This window comes from Chelonia mydas, chromosome 8 (assembly GCF_015237465.2).
Source record: "Chelonia mydas isolate rCheMyd1 chromosome 8, rCheMyd1.pri.v2, whole genome shotgun sequence".
NCBI classification, from domain to species: Eukaryota; Metazoa; Chordata; order Testudines; family Cheloniidae; genus Chelonia; species Chelonia mydas.
Genome location: NC_057854.1, coordinates 83445835 through 83461842, shown reverse-complemented (window position 1 = coordinate 83461842; position 16008 = coordinate 83445835). Strand labels below are relative to the sequence as shown.

Below are 16008 nucleotides of genomic sequence, written 5' to 3'. Positions count from 1 at the left end.
ATTTGCATGTAATGTGAGAGTACGGACAACATGGTACTACCAACTTCATTAGTGGACTAGCCCCAGGATAGGAGTATATTGATCCAAAACGTGTGCTTGTATCATGATTAAATTATCGTGGGCATGTCCTTGAGGAATGGGGAGGACCATTCTTTGCTCTGTTCACTAGTTTAATAAAATATGGAATGTGGTAACAGAAAACAAAAATGTAAGCAAGCAAAAACAAATCCACACTTGTATAACAGTTTGTTTACTGTTTATTGATACTGCCAACCAAGAACACTGACTAGCAGTTAAACCAAAATAGCCGTATCTGATTATTAGTACTTGTCCTGGGCCACAACATAAAGAGATTAAATTCATTCATGGAATGACCATCAAATAGGACTACAAAATGTAGGCAAGCTAGACCTGGATTCTGCTGCAACATCCCCTGGTTTCTATAGCATTCTGGTGTGGCAAACGCAAATTTCTGCTGCAGATTAACAAATTGAGATTTTTATTGTATTAGATATGAATAATAATACAATCAGTACAGAGGTCCTCATTTCACAGTACATTCATTTGTTTTACAGAGTGGTCACATTTTCAATATGCTGCATATTTTGGTATCCATGAAAGGGACTGATGATTAGGGAATGACAGCTTGAATTCTTGGCACCCAGGAGGGAGGCAGCTCCTCTTTCCCTCCCATTATGAGAGAGCTGACTTTAAATTCAAAAGAAAGAGGGAGGGGATTGAACTCCTCATTGCCCTCCCTTTCAACAGCAAGGAATCAGCACGTTATCTGGCTATTTCTGCTAAAATGAGATCAGTAGTAAAATAATGAATGACGACACCGGGCTTCACAGTCTCCATCCCATTGGGATAATTTGGGCAATTACACCTCTCAGGATACTGTTTAGTCAGATTCAGGCATACAACGCTGCCCCTGTTTACATTCAATTCATATCTGGGAGGCTCTTAGCAATCATAAGGGCCAGAAAGTTAATGATTGTAAAATCGAAGTTTGGATTCTAAAGCGCACTTCTGTGGCAGATGCTGAATAGCAACATATTTTGTGGCTACAGAACACACGGAGCCCTACTTACACATATATGTCGCTCCACTTTAAAAGGCAGACTGAAAGCCACATTCTGCACTAGCTGAAGCTTCCCTGTAGTATTCAAGGGAAGCAATAAGTACAGTATTGTACAATACTCCAACCTGGATAGGACAGAACAGATATCAGTGACAAGACCAACGCAGAAAGGAAAAAGATGCAATTTCCAGGTCAGCCAAATTGGGGGTGGGGGAGGAGGGGAAGAGTACATAGAAGCTTAAATCTGACACACTGCTTTTCATTACATAAAAAAGCATGTTCATTTAAGGCATCCTCCCTGTCTAAATTAGACTTGCTATTACCATAAAATATCTGTGATCAACCCTATGTTTTGTAAAACATGCTAAATGAACGATACAGGCAAGGGTGTAATTAGAACAGCCACAATATAAATGGAAAGAAACTTTATTACATGACTTATCACATAAGGAGTACCATCTTTCCCAAAGCACCACTGCTGTTAATGAGGTGTTCATGAGCCTTCGCCACTTTTTCCAATGGATATTCAGGGCCAACTACAGGTTTAAGCCAGCCAGCTTCTATACCAGCAAGAAGCGCTGTTTCACATTCATACATCAACTTCTGTATAGTGAAGATAGTATTTACTGTAAGTTATGTGCATTTTTAAAGTACATTAGATGTAAATACAAAGTTTTAATCCAGATTTCACAATTAAATGCATTTTACATTTCTGAGATTTCTTAATACTTCTAAGTGTCCATTTAGAAAAATAAAATGTATATAATCTAATAAAATTGTACCCTTACACTCCAAATCAAACCCAACTATGCTATGTTGCTAAACATTTAATTTGCTTAAACTAAAAGTTTATAAGTGAATAGAATAGCTCATCCAAGTAAATTCTTTGAACTAAAAATGCCTTACCTTAGTTGCAGAAAACAGACTAACTCCTATTATGCTGGATTCTTTCATCATAGTGTCTCTGGGGTTTATTTCAATTGGACCTCTACTCCCCACGATCTGATACAAAAAAGTTTTAAAATAAGAAAAAAAAACAGACACTTAATCCAAACATTTTTCAACAAATTATAAACTTAATTTGAAGGCAATGACAGAGAAAATACTTACCATCACCCTTCCTCCAGGTGATAGTAGTTGTAAGTCAGTGGCAAGATTAACATTAGCTAGCATTTCTATTATCACATCAACTCCCTGCACACCACTGAATTCCTACACAGAATATAAAAAGAGATAACCAATTGAAAAAGTTCACATTTGGGTGTCTGTGTATATTTCACAGGCTATAGGTAACCTGGGGTTTCAACATGTTAAGTTTGACATATCTAATGCAATTCTGAAAGTATCTTCATCATATTGTGACTTGGTGGGATCTGAGTTTCTAAATGCTCCCTCCCTTCATGAGACAGTAAAGCAAATAGGAAACACAGCTAATACAAGTACTATAGTGTAATCTCTTTATCATGAAAGTTGAACTTACAAATGTAGAATCATGTACAAAAAAAGCTGCATTCAAAAATAAAACAATGTAAAATTTTAGAACCTGCAAGTCCATTCAGTCCTACTTCAGCCAATCGCTCAAACAAGTTTGGTTACAATTTGCAGGAGATAATGCTACCCACTTCTTGTTTACAATGTCACCTGAAAGTGAGAACAGGCGTTCACATGGCACTGTTGTAGCCGTGTCAGATATGCTAAACATTTGTATGCCGTATGCCCTTTCATTCTTTGGCCACCATTCCAGAGGAAAAAGAATGAGGAGTACTTGTGGCACCTTAGAGACTAACAAGTTTATTTGAGCATAAGCTTTCGTGGGTTAAAACCCACTTCATCGGATGCATGCAGTGGAAAATACAGTAGGAAGATAGATATATACACACACAGAGAGAACATGAAAAAATGGGTGTTGCCATACACACTATAATGAGAGTGATCAATTAAGGTGAGCTATTATCAGCAGAAGAAAAAAAAACCTTTTGTAGTGATAATCAGGATGGCCCATTTCCAGCAGTTCCAGAGGACATGCTTCCATGCTGATGATGCTCGTTAAAAAAATAATGCGTTAATTACATTTGTGACTGAACTCCTTGGGGGAGAACTGTATGTCTCCTGTTCTGTTTTACCTGCATTCTGCCACATATTTCATGTTATAGCAGTCTTGGATGATGATCCGGCATGTTTGTTTTAAGAACACTTTCATAGCAGATTTGACAAAGTGCAAAGAAGGTACCAATGTGAGATTTCTAAAAATAGCTTCACCACTTGACCCAAAGGTTAAAGAATCTGAAGTGCTGTCCAAAATGTGAGGGGGACGAGGTGTGGAGCATGCTTTCAGAAGACTTAAAAGAGCAGCACTCAGATATGGAAACTACAGAACCCGAACCACCAAAAAAGAAAAATCAACCTTCTGCCAGTGGCATCTGACTCAGATGATGAAAATGAACATGCGTTGGTCCGCTCTGCTTTGGATCATTTTTGAGCAGAACCTATCATCAGCATGAACGCATGTTCTCTGGAATGGTGGTTAAAGCATGAAGGGACATATGAATCTTTAGCGCACCTGGCACATAAATATCTTGTGGCGCTGGCTACAACAGTGCTATGTGAACGCCTGTTCTCACTTTCAGGTGACATTGTAAACAAGAAGCAGGCAGTATTATCTCCTGCAACTTGTAACCAAACTTGTTTGTCTGAGCGATTGGCTGAAGTAGGACTGCATGGACTTGCAGGTTCCAAAATTTTACATTGGTTTTATTTTTGAACGCAGCTTTTTTTTTTTTGGTACATAATTCTACATTTGTAAGTTCAATTTTCATGATAAAGAGATTGCACTACAGTACTTAGGTGAATTGAAAACTACAATTTTTTTTTCCAAAGTGCAAATATTTGTAATCAAAAATAAATATAAACTGAGCACTGTACACTTTGTATTCTGTGTTGTCATTGAAATCAATATATTTGAAAAATGTAGAAAACATCCAAAAATATTTAAACAATAGAATACTGATTGAAATGTATTAACAGAGCGATTAATCACGATTAATTTTTTTGAGTTAATCACGTGAGCTAACTGTGATTAATTGACAGCCCTAGTTATGATTAAAGCTAAGATTTAGTCATGGGTATTTTTGGTAAGTCATAGACAGGGCATGGGCAATAAATAAAAATTCATGGCCCGTGACCTGTCCATGACTTTTACCAAAAATACCCATGACTAAACTTCTACTTCTGGGGCCCCACTGCTATGGGGGGCCTCTGCTGCAGGGGAAGAGGGCAGCCTGCTCCAGTGCTGGAGGCTGACTGCCGCCCCAGGACCGCTACTTGGTTGCTCCCCAGGGCGCCCCCAGGACCGCTACTTGGGCAGTCCCTGGAGCCAACCACACCGGCCGCTTCTTAGGCAGTCCCCGGAGCCAGCTGGCCCCAGGCTTCCCCTGGGTCTCTCCAGCAGCAACAGGTGTGACTGGCCATGGGGTGCCCGAGCAGCTGGCCCCAGGGCCAGCTGCTCAGGTGGCCTTGAAGTCAGCTGCACCAACCGCTGCAGAAGTCACAGAATTCATGACTTCCGTGACCTCCGAAAGAATCACAGCCTTAGTTATGATTTAGTACTCTTGGTATCCATATCTTTAAAACAAACAATTCTCCTTTGAGCAGAAATTAAAAGGTTGTGTACACTTTGCTCCAGTGGCAGACTCCTACAGAACCCTAATCTTGGTTCAAAAGAAAAATATAAAGAGCTGTTTACCGAATGTTTCATTTCATAAAAATTACGAAAAGAAAATATCTATCTAGTTCATCTGAATGCCAGCCCAGGATTGCCATCTATAGTATGTTTTCTAGTCAATTAAAAGGAAGATAATAGAATCCAAAACGGATTTTGAATATTTTACTGGAAGAAGAAAGAGGCTGGAAGAGTTATGAAACCTTCAATCTGGTAGTAAATTACCTTAATGTTATCAACGTAATCAGCTTCTCTGTGATTAAACATTTTGTGGGCTCCATTTTTCAAAACTATGTTCATTCCTTCTTCAGTTCCAGCTGTGCCTAAAACCTTTAAACCATAAGCTCTGGCAATCTGGCATGTTGCTATTCCAACCTGGAAAAATGAGTTAAATTTCCCTTTACCATTTATTTTCCCACTCTTAATATAAATATCACCTATCAGAAACTCAGTACTTTACATGTCAAATTATCTTAAAATATGTTTTTATGCATAACATAAATCACCAGCATTACTGAAACATTATTTTGATTTTTTCAAAACCGCTATCCGATATTTGATTTACATTCACACACACAACATTGTGTACTAGTAAAGATGCTGCACACACAACACACACGACACAAAACCAAGTCAAAAGTTAAGCCTTGTAACAGTACATATTATCTTTTCTTCCCACAGACAGAAACCACTAACATGATCACCATATACCACAGATAACGTATCACAACTTTTGACTCTTCACCACAGAAGAGGTCCATTTAGGGTCTCATTCCCAGGCTCCCAACATTACCAAAAACAGACGAGACTCCCTAGTCTCACTGCCCCTTCTGCTGGGTCCTGAGAAACCACACCCCAGTTTCAGAAAGCCAAAGGAAGCCCTGCAAAGCATAGTTGCCAGATATTGTGGGGACCCCAGAGAAAACTCCCAAGCAGGGAAGCCTCAGAGGGTAGCAAATTTTGGAGGGGGAAGTAAGCACATGAGCCTCCATTCTTAGGCAGCAAGTAAAACCACTGGAAGTCTGGTCAGACACTGATCCTGCCAAACAAACATCTGCATTCCCTACCACCACATCCTCTCATCCCTGCTTTATATCTCAGTTGGTGGTGAGAGGTGTTTTATTAGTGCCAAGCAGACGTAAAGTCTTGTTAGTGCCCGAGGACAAGTAGGCTTCACAGTCTCAGCTGGCTCAAACTCACTGCTTACATGGTATGGGGAATGCAAAAGAGGAACGGAAGAACATGCATGCACAAAACTCTACCTCTCTTTTGGGGTTACTCCCAAACTGGTGCCTCCTGCGAAGACAGGTTCTACAACCTATCCTGACCAGCCTGCAGACAGACACTTCCTCGGCTAATTTAAGTGATGTTATTCTCTTCTATTGGTAACAAACTACCTCATTCCATTTCTGTTACTAACAGAACTCCATCTGCCTAGATTTATGGTTCTGCTAATGAGACTTGCATCCAGGAGCGTTATGTAAAGTAAACAAACTACCTTTCCCATAATAAATCCTCATGACCATCACTCTTGCCAGGCGCTTATCAACTGACCTATTTGAAAAACCGAAGTCACCTTTGACATTTACATTTCAAACTAACATATGGCATGACTAGATTATCTCAACATCCAGAAGTTGTTCAATGAACAACCTGAAAAGAATGTAAGATTTAAGGACAATTGTAGAAGTCTATGTCAATGAAAGACATACCACAAACATCCACGCTTATCACTAGTATGTGCCCCTTTGCCTACTCTCTTCTCACTGCACTTGCAAGTGTTTTTGTAACAGTCTGCAAATCCATAGAGGATAATCTTATTTGTGGTCCATGCCATTGTAAAGCAAAAACATGTGTGTTTCCAGAAGCATATAAAAGAAGTGGGAACAGAAAATCAAAACTCAGTTTATGAAAATAAAGAAAAAACATATTGCTGAATATCCTTCTAGTCTAGTATATTACAAAAGACTGAGTTTTCTCTCATGTGAGACTTTCATACTCAGCCTTTTGCAGCTAACCGAGTAACTCAACAAAACTTGGCCAGCTCACAATAGTTTTTTCCAGCCACTGGAAAGGGGAGATGGGGCCACTTAAAGTTTAACTATTCCCTCTTACTCTACCTCAGCCTTCTTGTTTATTCAGCAGAGCCAAAGGTTAGCCTTTTGTAAATACAGAAGCTAGTTGGGAAAACTTAAAGTCCATTCAGGTATCTCCTCCAACATCTCCCATTTTCTAGCTAGGTTACAGTTAATGGGTGAGAAACAGCACAGAAAGTCCCTTTCCAGCCAGTGAGCATTTCTTGCACAACTAAGAACAGTTTGCCTAACTTTTAAAAATGCAACTTTTCCTTTAGCTTTTCTCTTAGGCAGACTAGCTGTATGGCTCCTGAACCAGCTTCTGACCGTTCTCCACTTTGTGATTACACCATGGGATACCCTACATATGATTTAATTAAGTTCATAGGAAATCAGCATTTCGGGCCATATGTGGTCATTTGTGCAGTTTCAGGCTGTTATATTCTGGATGATAGGATTTAACTTTACATGTAAAGAGCCTTCATGATAATTATTTGCCTACTTGTCACAAAAATAGATACACAAAATACTTGCTAATTTAAGGCTTTTCAAAATACTTACTCCTCCACTTGCCCCATGGACTAGCACAGTTTCCCCTGCTTTGGCATGCCCTCTGGAAGACAAAATGACAGACACTGAACTATTTAATACATTATAACTTTAGCAGATCCTGTCCATTGTCCAGCCATAATATGTAGCTGGATTATAGGAATTAAATATAAATCTTTTTAGATCACATTCAATGCGCCTAATTTTCCTCTCTCTAGTTTTACACTGAGTTAGTCCTGATTCATTCTGGGATTAGAGAGGAGAATCGGGTCTTATCTCTTTTAATAATTCCTTGTTGCTAAAAGCTCTCATTCCTGAATGTAAATACAGGTATAAGCTATAACAATGGGAGTACCACTTTCATGGTTGGTATAGGTGTGTATTAACACCAGCCTACTATTCAAAAAAACATTTTCTTCAACTTTAGTCTTCCAGGTTTTAAAATAATCTACCCATACTTTTTCAACGGATAAACTAGATGGTCCAATGCTTTGTTCTACATATTGATCTAGATTGGATTCCCAGTCCTGATCTCTCATCCCCTAGCTGACAAGGCACTCTTGCCTATCACTAGAGTACAGATTTATTAATCAATACCATGGCTACTGGCAGGATTAAATACTTAGAAGAGCTAGTAGGAGTTCTGCCAACATCTCCTGAAGACAGAGGTGATGGAAAGATAGGACTTGTTTCAGTCATAATTTCTGCTTCTTGATTAAACCAAGGGGTTGCAGTTGCATAACCTATCTAGTCCTTCTTAAGAAGGTGAGGTGAAGAGGGGTAGGATGAGGAAAACAATTGACTCATTTATTTCGGTGTATACACTTTTTTATTATATAGAGTGCCCCTCCCAGTTCTGGGCACCCCAGATGCACTCCTAAAAAGAAAAAGAAAGTCAATTGCCTTCAGATCACAACCCCCTGACAATACTGTAGGCAACACATTTAATTTAACCCTCCAACAGAATCCCCACCAAAGTCCTCCTCCCATCACTACCCTACCTAAAAAGTCCCTCATCTCTTTATGAAAGAGAGAGATAAAATAGGCCTTGTAGTGTGCCCTGAAAAGTTAAGCCATGTAACTGGCTATTATGGATGGAGTGTCTGCTCTATTGTTTGTATTTTAAGTCTTCAAAAGCAGAAGATACAAACAGAGCTTGGCATCTTACTTTTGGAAGAGTGCACGATAAGCAGTGAAATATGGGATTCCAATGGCAGCACCTTGCTTGAAGTCTAATTTATCTGATAAGGGGAAGACTGTGTCCACTGCAGCAACGGTATAATCTGCATAGCCACCAGAGATGGTACCATTAGTAAAAACCCTGTCACCTTTCTGGCAGGAAAAAATAAAAATGGTTTAGACACAAGTTCCAAGTACTTTAGTCAAAGTTTTTTATGTAACACTTCTGTAAAAGTGTGTGTGTGTGTGATTACCTTCCCAAAAGGCAGGTAGAGGGATTTTATAAAAATCAAGGAAATGAAATCCATGTAACAAAATTTTGTATATCCAGATTTCGAAAGGCGTGTGTATAGACTACATCCTAGGTTCTATACTGTCACACCCAAGGCTACTGCATGATTAAGATGATCCTTAATGAACCTGAATTCATCCAGCTCCACAAGGAAAACGTCAGAAACATTTTACAAGCTTATGAAAAGAACTTCGGCAGTTTTTGAAGCCTGAGATTTATACATTCTTAACAGGAATAGTTATTGGTAATAGTTATTGTTGGAGTCCCTCAACAGGATAAAAATCACAACCTCCACACAATCACCAAGTAAATGGGCTGTGTGAGAAACAGGGAACAATATACATCCAAACACACAGAGTGTGTTTAACACTTATTTCCAGCCCTGGCAGCTACTGAGTATCAACTACTTTGGTACTGGTTGTGAGCTGAATATAGCTAATTTCATGTTCTGTACAGTTTTTCCTCAGTTCTGTACATTCTGACCCATTGTGGGTGTCTGACTTTCAAACTCACTGTATGATTATCTTAGTACCTGCATAGCACATAAATCCCTGCACTTTGATTTGCTGACACCTATTATTAGCGAGAGTGCCAAGATCTGCATAATTGCTATTTGGCTATTTCTTACATACCATCAATATACAAATCTCTCTATTCTGATTGGCTCCTCTATTCAGCCCTTTCAAGCTGTTTGTCTGCAACTATTGCTCTCATCTTCTTTCCCTCCAGTTTAAGCAGAAAATGCCAAAATTTACATGAAAAACTAAAAGCAAAGAAAATGGAGCTGTCAATCTGCTGAAACAGAAAGCGTTTTGTTTATTTTTGAAGTTAACACCTCTGCCTTATTTTCCATCTCCAGGCCAGCAAGGCTCTTGTCTCCTCAATAACTGTCATATCTGACTTCAGAATGGGAGAATCCCAGCTCTCTACCCAAATACAGTTTTTAAACAATACATATTCTGCTGTTAGTTTTTGGCCAAGAATCTTACTGACCTGTAAGGAAATAAAAGAGAAGGCCAATTAAAAAAAACCCCACATACATTTATCTTTTAAGAGCCCACCTTTTCCCCCTCCCCAACAAGATACTGTTTAACCAAAGGACAGCGGGTGAAATATAACTACTATGAGACAGCAGTTCAGTATTTAAACATTGTTATCAATAGATACATCTTGTATTTTTCCCCCTTCATTTTAAGTCTGAATATTAAAAATATCAGCAAAATAACTTCAGGGTCCTTCCTGTCAGTCCAGGACGATGATGACAATAATTACAGCAATCTTGACATTTATAATACGCCTACAATGCTTTAAAAATGTTTCTGGACCAGTAAACAAAACCCCAATCCTGCAAGCAGCACCATGTAGTCAGGCTCCTGCACCAGTGCTAAACTCTACAGATCTCTATGGGGCTCTGTATGGGTGTAAGGGACAGCCCTCCAGGGCAGCTTGTAGGATTAGGGCTACTAATTTGACCTGGTTGCATGCTTTTAACAGCCAATTAGAGGTCCCCAAAACCCAGAGGAAATTCTGACAGGCCACAAATTATAGAGGTAGCAGTAAGTAGTGCAACAATAATGTAGGGAAAGAATAAGCCATCAATTAAAAAAGAAACAGAATATAATACCTTGAATACAGTTACATGCTCCCCAACAGCTTCAATTACTCCAGCAACATCTGTGCCAGGAGTGTAAGGTAAAGGTGGTTTTCTAGCATGAGCACCAGAACGAATATATGTCTCCACTGGGTTTACACCACATGCATGGACTTTGATTAAGACCTGAAGAGAAAATGTTATTTGTTACATATCATTACAATCACCATAATTTTGCATCAACAGCTTCGTATTATTAAAGCAATTGACTTCACTATTAAAGAGCCCTTAATATGGATGTGAAACAATTTTGGAAAGTCTTTTGTATTCAATATGTAGACTGCATTAGAATAACAAAACAAATTAGTTAAATCTGATGCCTGTGGCTTTATTTATGTATATGCTGTTCAATCTACTCATATTCAGAATGAAGATGGTTCTGTTTTGGACACTCACTCAATTCATATTCAAGTCATTACCATTCAGTGCAATTATCTTAGTTTACAGCTATCATTTCCACCTGATTTTCTTTCGGATTCGGCAATAAGACATCTGACAGGAGCTTAAGCACTTCAGGTCCACCAAATTCAGAAACTTTGACAGCTCTCATCATGTTTCTTCCAGTTGCCATAGTGATCTGAATGTCAGAAGATGAGAAAATATTGCATTAACTTCACAATCCAGTTTTCACCTCAGAGGGAGGAGAGCACACACCCTACTTTTAGACAACAGTTTAAATCAGGGGCTCACTACTGATTTCTTTTCATAGAAAAGATGGTCTTTCATCTTACAAATCTTGCAAACGAAGAGCGTTACCACCATCTCCTGTGGGAATGTGTGGGCTTTAAAGTGAATCAAACATGTAAATAACTACTTTAAAAATATGAGTGCAGTAGTTCCTATATTAGATATCATGCCATCACATCTTGAGGGAAATACATTGTACTTTGGGACCCATGGTTGCATTTTACAAAATGAATTTCCAATTTCACTTATTAAAAAAAAAAACAGGCCATATAGTGAGTATTGAGCCAGGGTCTAAAAAGTAGAAAATTTCCAGCTTCTCTTTCTGCTTGTTATTTAAGACAACAAAAAGCTCCTTGCTCATAAGCCCTCAAAAATAAAAGATACAATGGGGAATTAAAATATATTGAGGAAACCAGAAAAACTGAATACATATGTATCCTGAGGAGTACAGTTAATGTATCTAAAAGCTAGCTTGACTATGCATGTTTGTGAAGTATTTTAAGAACATACACTGACAGGAATGTGGGAAAAACAGGGCAAAGGTACATTAGTCAGACAGATAATTCTTCCTTTGGATCATGACAAAGGTCCAAGTCTTAGAGGGGTACTCAATCTTACACTTTCCCAAGCCCTCCTCCTCAACATATACATTACATCAATTTTCCAAAGGGAAATTTACACCACCATATATTTGGTTTACTATACAAATGGATAAAATACAGCCATGCCTAAACGCCCTGTTTCTACACTAATCAGAAAGGACAAGTTAAGCCACAAAACAGAAGAACCAAAGCCCCAATTTTGTAACTGGAGCTACAATGGCAAACTCTTGCAGTTGCATGGAGGCCCACCATCCATCTACTGGAATCTGAATGTAGAATCAGGGCCCAAGCTAGAAGTGCTAGCTCTGTACTGAGCACAGCTCAGTAGACAGGCATGGTTTAGCGCTAGCTACAAATGGGAATTTCTGTTCTGTGGGAAATTCCAAAATAAAAAAAAAGGTTCAAATTGTCAACATTTTTTCTTTTAGCTTATATCAAATACACATAAATATTATGTAATGTTTATATTAATGTTTTAAAACAACAAAGACTATACAAAACATTTCAGCATTATAGAAGTGAAACATTGACATTTTCCACATCAAAAGTTGTCAAAAATTGACATATTCCCGCTAAATGTTTTGAGTTAGACAATACTGTACTACTGACTGAAAACAACTCTGCTGAAAAAATTCAGCCAGCTCTAGTTATTATATACATGATACTACTTAAGGAATCCTATTATAGTATTTGTATGTAAGAAATAGCACATATTTGGTAAATAAAAGGTTATTTTACTGGAGCTGTCTCAGCTTCATTACTGTTTTGACGTCTCATCTCAAAAGGCTCCCAATCATATCACACAGCATAGAAAATATGAAATTAAAATTTCTCTCTGAAGCAGTGATCTTTTCCAAACATTGTCTCATCATACTGGTTTACATTAAAATTTCCAGTATAATAAAGATGTAACTGCTTTAATATATACACTGCACCACGATATTCTCAAAGGAAATTTTGAAGTTATGAGCATGGGAACAGAAAAAAAAATTGGATAAAAAAAATCTTTAAAAAAAGTGACCACAGAAATATTGGGCCTGCTTCTCCATATGCTGATCATCTCAAAACCGTAAGGCTCACTGATGCCTTCAGTTATGAAGCATTCACTACCTTGCAGAGTGAACTGCTGTCATGGTACACTGCTACTTCTTTCTCCATACTGCCTCTAAGATCTAAACTTTCCTCTGTCCACATAGCAAAAACCCTCGCCACGGTTCTACAACACACACACAAACTCTGGTGATAAAACAGAAGCTAAATGTAGTAGCTCAAGACAGATACACTACAACCTGTGTTATGAACAACCTCCATTCTCGAGGTGTTTGCAACTCTGAACAAAACGTTATGGTTGTTCTTTCAAAACAACTTTACAACTGAACACTGACTTAATACAGCATTAAAACTTTACAGTACATAAGAAAAATGCTGCTTTTAACTACTGTATCCTAATTTAAATGAAATAAACACAGAAACAGTTTCCTTACCTTGTCAAACTTCTTTTTTTTTTTTTTAACTTTCCCTTTTTTTAGAATTTTACGTTTAACAGAGTTCTATACTGTACAAGTATTTGTTTGTCTTGTCTCTGCTGCCTGACTGGGTACTTCCAGTTCCACATGAGGTATGTATGTAATTCACCTGTCAGCTCGATTGGTGTTCATAACTCTGAGATTCTATATTTTCTTGAATCACAAGCTCCTCTTTTTGCCTTTTAATCCTCTAAACTTAAAAGTATGAACCTTGAGCCTCTCCCCCGGCCCGGAAGTGCCCCGCGTGCTTTGTTATTTGCAAATTATTTTATTTTAGCATAGTCCAGGACATTGGAGACCCTGTTTTGCTTCCATAGGCACTGCAAAATGTATTTATCAGTTTGGGAGTTTGAGAACCTCTAATTCTCATTAATTCTCTCTCGTCTCAGGGTTTATCTATACATGCAGTAGTTATTCTGGAATAAGAGTGTCTTTTTCCAAATTATCTTAATCCACTTTGGAACTGGATTAAGAAACACCAATACATAATGTCCTGTGGCACCTTATAGACTAACAGACATATTGGAGCATAAGCTTCCGTGGGTGAATACTACATGCATCCGATGAAGTGGGTATTCACCCACAAAAGCTTATGCTCCAATACGTCTGTTAGTCTATAAGGTGCCGCAGGACTTTGCTGCTTTTACAGATCCAGACTAACACAGCTACCCCTCTGATACCAATACATAATGTTATTCAGGAATAGCTATTGGTCTTTAAATTCACAGCCTACGTTAATCTGGAATAATTTTCATGTGTAGACAAACCCAAATTTAAGGATTTTCTATAGTGCCTATTTACACTTTTCCCAGATAAATTAAATCTGCAGTGAGTTCCCTAGCAGACTTCACAGAGTTCTTAAAGTATTACCTGTGTGCTCATTAAATGTCTCTTCCGCACACTGTGAGAACACTACAAATTTTATATTTTCTGTGTAGAAATTTTGCACATATACTCTTAATCATAACTGCAATTTCACTTGCAGTCTAGGGCCTAAAAGTTCCAATTGAATAACAGGGGTCCACATAAGGGAGATGGAAATATAGGGCTCCAAGACTGTACCTAGATTTTATTTATATCCTGTTGAAAGTGTATTTGTTATACTTTCAAACCAAAGTTCATTCCCAGGTGCAAGGTTCAGAATTACTCCTGTCTAATTTTCAGACCTACATTGAAAACTAGGTTTGATTTAAGAAACACCACACTCAAACTACTAAATGGTGTCCCCGTATATTATTAAACATTATTCCAAACTGGCTTATTGTTTCAGATCCAAACATCCCAGTTCAAAAAGCATGGATGTTTCATATTCCATAAAATATTTGAAGGTTTTTTATATTTGCTAAAGTACTGTGTCTCCCAATTAAGAGAAGAGAGACTGTCTCCAGTTACACCTGATAACATATAAGCTATTGTCTCTAAAACCACCCATAGAGTTTTCAGAAGGATTGGATCCTCATATTAAGATATTAAGTCCTTCTAGAAAACTGGTTCTTGAATTGTACAGTTGGCCTTCCTGAGGCAGGTCCAGCAAAATAGATTTTAAATGATAATCATTTTAAACATTATAAAAGTAAGACATTACAGTGAATTTAGAGGTTTCAGAGAAGCAGCCGTGTGAGTCTGTATCCGCAAAAAGAAAAGGAGCACCTGTGGCACCTTAGAGACTAACCAATTTATTTGAGCCTAAGCTTTTGTGAGTTACAACAAGTGAGCTGTAGCTCACAAAAGCTTAGGCTCAAATAAATTTGTTAGTCTCTAAGGTGCCACAGGTGCTCCTTTTCTTTTAGTGAATTTAGAAGCCACTCAGTCAGGCAGCAAAGTAAGCGCTCACATTAGAAGGTTCTGACCTTAACACCTGTGTGCCTCCGTTGCTCCATCTGTCCAATGATATCAACTCCTATCTCATAGTGGAGCAGTGGGTTAGTTTCAAAGCCTTTTTCATACTTTCCTTGTGGTGTCTAAACCCACATTCCGGTGCCTAATTTTAAGCACTCAAATTCTATCTACGCGACTTGCCCACGGAGCCGATGCTAGAGCCCAAAGCGCTAGAGCCGACGACTTGGTCTACCCAACCCACCGGCCCACGTTACACAGCTGTTTCCCCCAGGCTTTCCTGCCATTGCCCCGACGCTTCAAACACCAGCCCGAACACGGGAATAGCCGCCCCGGGGATCCCGGCCCTGAGCTCCGCGGCCCCCGGCCGCCAGCGGCGTGCGGACAGGACGCGCCCAGACAGGGAAGAGCGAGGGGAGCCCCCGTGCCTGAGCCGTGCCCCCCCCAGTGAGGCGCTGCCTGAGATCTGCCCGAGCACGGGGCGCTGGAGCCAGCTACCGAGGGGGGCTCGGCCCGGACACGGGGAGCGAGGCCCCGGGGGGGCGCAGGAGCAGGGGTCCCCCTGGGGCTTCCCAGAGGCGGCGGGGTCTCCGCGCCCTCCCGCTGGGAACCGGCCCTGCCCTCAGGCCCCCCTCAGTTCCCGGCCCGCTTCCCAGCCCCCACCTCCCGCGGCCGCCTCACCTCTCGCGGGCGGGCGGGCGAGCCGACCTCCTCAGCTAGCAGCAGCAGCACCCCGGCTCAGGCCAAGGTCCCCGTCCCCGCCCACTCCCGCGGGCCGGGCTGTTAGACCCGCCCCTATCCCGCCCCGCCTC

General features: G+C 39.7%; 1 protein-coding gene across 4 annotated transcripts; it reads right to left on the bottom strand.

Moving 5' to 3' along the window:
• Nucleotides 1-239: 239 nt before the first annotated feature.
• CRYZ (crystallin zeta) lies at nt 240-15998 on the bottom strand. 4 transcript variants are annotated; one of them, XM_037906875.2, is made up of 9 exons: nt 15878-15998; nt 11006-11122; nt 10519-10671; nt 8592-8755; nt 7436-7487; nt 5025-5174; nt 2192-2293; nt 1988-2083; nt 240-1684 (listed from the first exon to the last, which is right to left on the bottom strand). In XM_037906875.2, exons 2-9 carry the CDS (start codon nt 11114-11116, stop codon nt 1523-1525), a joined length of 990 nt encoding a protein of 329 aa, XP_037762803.1. In that variant the 5' UTR covers nt 11117-11122; nt 15878-15998; the 3' UTR covers nt 240-1522. The 4 variants fall into 4 exon arrangements, with proteins under 4 accessions (XP_037762803.1, XP_007062623.3, XP_037762804.1 ...); XM_007062561.4 differs by lacking the exon at nt 15878-15998 and adding an exon at nt 15211-15817; XM_037906876.2 differs by lacking the exon at nt 15878-15998 and adding an exon at nt 9730-9887 and having other exon boundaries at nt 10942-11080.
• Between the last annotated feature and the right edge of the window lie 10 nt (nt 15999-16008).

Coding starts and splice junctions, on each gene's coding strand:
- CRYZ (XM_007062561.4), bottom strand. CDS start 15,240: ATGGAGCAACGGAGGCACACAGGTGTTAAG. Junction 11,123..15,210: donor GGAGGCACACAGGTGTTAAG/GTCAGAACCTTC, acceptor TCTGACATTCAG/ATCACTATGGCAACTGGAAG. Junction 1,685..1,987: donor GTCTGTTTTCTGCAACTAAG/GTAAGGCATTTT, acceptor TTCACTATACAG/AAGTTGATGTATGAATGTGA.